Raw genomic sequence first — 4,610 nt, 5'->3', positions numbered from 1 at the left:
CGTGAATTGTGACTACAATATTAATTAGAATATGATGATGTAAGGTTCCAGGTGTTTGTATGCACTTTGTCTCATAATTTATTGAATCCAACTAATAATTAATTAATTATTGAATCCAAAGTAAGTAGAGGTTTAGGCCTAGGGGTGAGAATCAAAGCACCATGTTTACATATGTAATAATAATGTGCTGTGTTTGAAAAGTGGAATATTTTTTATGCATTTGTATTCCTCTATTTCCAGCTTCTGCCTGCAGCTCAGTTGGTCATTGGCTTAGGCAATTTCCAAGTCAGTCTTAAAATTTTTTGTAAAGTATATTTAAATTGTATATTTAAATTGCAACACTTATTGCATATTTGTAACATTAATTACTAGAAACTCCGAATGTTTAACAACAGCAGCGCGTAGTGATGTGAACTGCGGTCGTTAAGTGCGAGGCTTTAATTGGAACATCCGGGTGTTTCCAACATGTTAAGGCTGAAGCTCCTTCTCGTTTGCGCGAGTGGCATCTACCTTTTGTTCACATTCTATGCAACTTACACACTTTACGGTTCTTGGAAGGCAGACGTCGATGAAAACACAGGTGCGTAGAAATGATGCTTAGTTGTTGTCAGTTTATTCAGTAAAATCATATTCTAGATTCCAATTAGTTAGCAGAAATGTAAGTAATTATTTAGGCGACATTATTTAATACATCTATGCACTAAGATCAATTTTATTAGGCGAATTAATTTTAGTTAGGAGTTTGTCACATCACTAATTGGATGTGAGCAACCTACTAAACGTTGATCTGTAAATGGTGTGTGTGTGTGTGTGTGTGTGTGTGTGTGTGTGTGTGTGTGTGTGTGTGTGTCTGTGTCTGTGTCTGTGTGTCTGTGTCTGTGTCTGTGTGTCTGTGTGTCTGCGTGTTTGTCTGTCTGTGTGTGTCTGTGTCTGTGTCTGTGTCTCTGTGTGTCTGTGTGTGTCTGTGTGTGTGTGTCTGTGTGTGTGTGTGTGTGTGTGTGTGTGTGTGTGTGTGTGTGTGTTTGTGTGTGTGTGTGTGTGTGTGTGTGTGTGTCTGTCTGTCTGTCTGTCTGTCTGTCTGTCTGTCTGTCTGTCTGTGTCTGTCTGTGTGCGTGCGTGTGCGTGTGTGTGTGTGTGTGTGTGTGTGTGTGTGTGTGTGTGTGTGTGTGTGTGTGTTAAACTGGCTTACTTAATAACGCAAAACATGTAGAACCACAGAAGAAACTTCTCCACTTATCATTTGTGGTTCAAGAAGTCTGTATGTATTCTCAGCCAGAACCTTGTCTTGTTGACGTATGGACAGCAAAGTCAGAGTAGCTTCAAATTTGTTTATCCGTTATCTCGGATTTAAGTTTTTCAGTCACCTTAAATGTTTGTATGTTAATTGTTTGGTTACTTTTGTATTTGTTAGATGATTACAGCTCATTGCATCACGTTGGAATTTTAAGACCTTTATTTGATAAAACTACACAAATGAACAGGTTCTCAGTACAGCGTACAATAGATATTTGGTCTCTCACAAATGCAGGTACGTTTGTGTTAATCTTTCGAATGTAAGTTTTTAGAGAATCTTAATTGTCATTTGATCTGTTTGCATAGCTTAATTGTTTCTAGTTTTTTGTTTGTCTGTTAGATGTCAGTCTGTCTGTCTTTTGTTTGTCTATTAATCTGTTGTATGTTTGTTTGTTTGTTGTCTTTTTGTCTGTTTGTTTGTTTGTATTTCTGACTGTTTGTTTGTTTTGTTTATTATACAATACAACTACAAAGTTAAGTATTCTGGTAATGTAGCAGTTTGAATGGACAGTTGCTGAGTTGTCTGTTGTTCAGGGTCATATCTATGGCAAGAAATATTGCAAGGTGAGGTGATAACAACCACCGACAAATTACATATTCAAGGAAGTACAAGAATTTTCCGCTACCTCTTTCAGTCAGTGAGTGTACAACTCTTGAATGATTAGTCTATTGTATTTCACAATTGGTGTGCGTAGATATCATGCTGGGAAAGGAATATCTCCTGATCATGTTGTGCTAAATAGAGACTTTGTGGTGTTGTCATTGAATGGACGTTCTGATGAGACAATAAGCCAGACGATGACGTGGCTGGATGTGTTACAGCAAAGACAGAGAAGGGCCAAGCTTTTGCTGCTTCTGATTGGCAGAGAGAACTGTAACAATGACTGGGTTCGTCCATATTTGAAGAGGAACGGCGGAATTGTTGAGAAGCTGTTCATTGTGTATGACACGGCATTGATTGATGAGGTGGACGTCTATCAGTGGCCATTAGGATCAGCACTGTATGAAATATAGTATTACATCAGTGGACTTGTCGTTTAGTTCTTGGTCTCAAACTTATAGCAGTGTTTGTTTGTCTATTTGTTTGTCTGTTTGTCTGTGTGTGTCTGTTTGTCTGTCTGTATGTCTGTTTGTTTGTTTATCTGTTTGTTTATCTATTTGTTTATCTGTTTGTCTATTTGTTTATCTGTTTGTTTGTTTGTTTATCTGTTGTTTTGTTTGTTTGTTTATATCTTTGTTTCTGTTTGTTTATCTCTTTGTTTATATGTTTGTCTGTTTGTTTGTCTATTTGTTTATCTGTTTGTTTGTTTATTTGTTTGTTTATTTGTTTGTTTGCCTGTTTGTTTATGTTTGTCTAACTGTTTGTTTATCTGTTTGTTTGTCTGTTAGTCTGCTTGTGCATCTGTTTTTGATAAAGTCCATGCATTGTTGCATTTGTGTTTGTTCTGCTGTCTTCTTACTTGTGATATCTTCTCGCATGTAAGTTCATGGTAATGTTCTATTGGTCCTTTATAGGTATCGAGGATTTTCAGGTGTTTCTTATCCTATGTTGCATCTGGATACCCAGAGACCATATTCGTGTAACTTTGTTGGCACTGTGCATCCTGGATCATCACGAGAGAGGCTAGCAGAAATCATTGAAGAACACGGTCTCGGCAACATCTGCTATGTCAATACCAGAAGCAGGTTCTAAATACCTACCAACTTTGTATATGTTTGTTTGCTGATGTAGCTATGTTTGCATCTTGTTTGTTTGTTGTTTGTTTGTCTATCTGTTTGTTTGTCTGTCTGTCAGTCTGTTTGTCTGTCTATCTGTCTGTTTGTCTGTCTGTCTGTTTGTTTGTCTATCTGTTTGTTTGTCTGTCTCTCAGTCTGTTTGTCTGTCTATCTGTCTGTTTGTCTGTCTGTTTGTCTGTCTGTCTGTTTGTTTGTCTATCTGTTAGTAACCTATGCTTGCCTATCTGTCTTTTTTGTCTGTCTGTTTGTGCTTTTATTTGTTTGTTTGTCTGTGTTGATATTTACTAACTAGGCACCTAGCAATGATGTCTGGGTAGTGATGAATTATCAACTGAATTTGTGTTTTTATTAACATTTTTTGATACTCATTTCTACTGTATAGTTGGCCTAGTCATGAACAATCGAGCAGTGTATCAAAGTACCGCGGCGCTTTGCTTCAAAGTGATCTCACACTGTGTCCAGCTGGAATAAACACAGAATGCTACAGAATATACGAGGCATGTGAACTCGGTTCCGTGCCCGTCGTCGAAGACAACGTTGTTGACACCAGTTGTGACGTTCCAGCTAATCCACTTTCTCTCAGAAACGTTACAGGCAACAGCACGTCTGATTTTTCCGCCCCTCTTCGCTTGTTGAAGAGATACAATGCTCCATTCATCTTCGTGAAAAGTTGGGATGAGTTGCCTGCGATTATGAGACATGAGTTGAGACTTTTTTTGCCCGACATCATTGAGAGGCGTAAGAGACTGGTTAAATGGTATGAATACTTCAAACAGGAAATACGGAAACATTTTCTAGACGTCTTAGAGCAGATAGATTAGTGTTAGTATACATTTACTCGGATATTTAATGTACTGATTGATTAGTGGTAATATATATTTATTAGTGTTAATACAGATATGTTAATGTTGACTTAATTAAACTATTTGTAATAACTGAAATTGCTTTGATAAGTGTTATCATCAGTGAGTTCATGATGTACGTGTGAGGAAAGGTTTTGTTCACTTGGCAGCCTGTAGCTTTATGCTTCTTCATGCCTCTTGATGTGGTAAAATGTATTGTAGTTTTTTGCGTTGTGTCTCAACAAATTTGAGGATAAACGTGTTTGTCAAATTGATTTAGATATTGATGTTTATATAATTTGCTGTTAATTAAGGTTTCTATGCGAGTTTAGTGATAAAGCCAATTATTTATTGCATTGACGCATTTGTTTGCTGCTTGTCTCTAATTAATTAATCTCTTTTGCGTATGTACAGCATGTGCGCGCAACTTTTTCGTCACGCACTGCTACGTTTTACTCGCAGATGATTAGAAGTTTGTCCTCGTTTCACGAGTTAAAACACAAGAACAAAGATTTTTATTACTTCCTAAATTATATATATTTCTTATTTTCGAATTGCTCACTGGTCTGAGAGGTCCAATATCAATTAAGGTGCGTGTATCATAATTAAATGTTTTGATTAAACGCATTTTTTGATTGTTAATTAAAAATTAAAAGGTTGTTTTGATTGGAGAGTGAGTGTATACAGTGTATCTAACTGTCTCTGTCGTCATCTTGATCGCCACTTTTGATTGGTCGA

General features: G+C 36.9%; 1 protein-coding gene across 1 annotated transcript; it reads left to right on the top strand.

Annotated features, from left to right (window-relative positions):
* The first annotated feature begins 464 nt into the window (after positions 1 to 464).
* On the top strand, positions 465 to 3,892 carry LOC134184896 (ribitol-5-phosphate xylosyltransferase 1-like). Its single transcript, XM_062652662.1, has 6 exons — positions 465 to 580; positions 1,412 to 1,528; positions 1,828 to 1,927; positions 1,989 to 2,294; positions 2,809 to 2,979; positions 3,413 to 3,892. Exons 1-6 carry the CDS (start codon positions 466 to 468, stop codon positions 3,849 to 3,851), a joined length of 1,248 nt encoding a protein of 415 aa, XP_062508646.1. The 5' UTR covers position 465; the 3' UTR covers positions 3,852 to 3,892.
* Positions 3,893 to 4,610: the final 718 nt, after the last annotated feature.

The sequence above is a fragment of the Corticium candelabrum genome, chromosome 9 (genome assembly GCF_963422355.1).
Source record: "Corticium candelabrum chromosome 9, ooCorCand1.1, whole genome shotgun sequence".
In the NCBI taxonomy this organism is placed as follows: Eukaryota; Metazoa; Porifera; class Homoscleromorpha; order Homosclerophorida; family Plakinidae; genus Corticium; species Corticium candelabrum.
The sequence above is the reverse complement of the archived record's forward strand: the minus strand, read 5'-3'. Positions and strand labels throughout refer to the sequence as shown.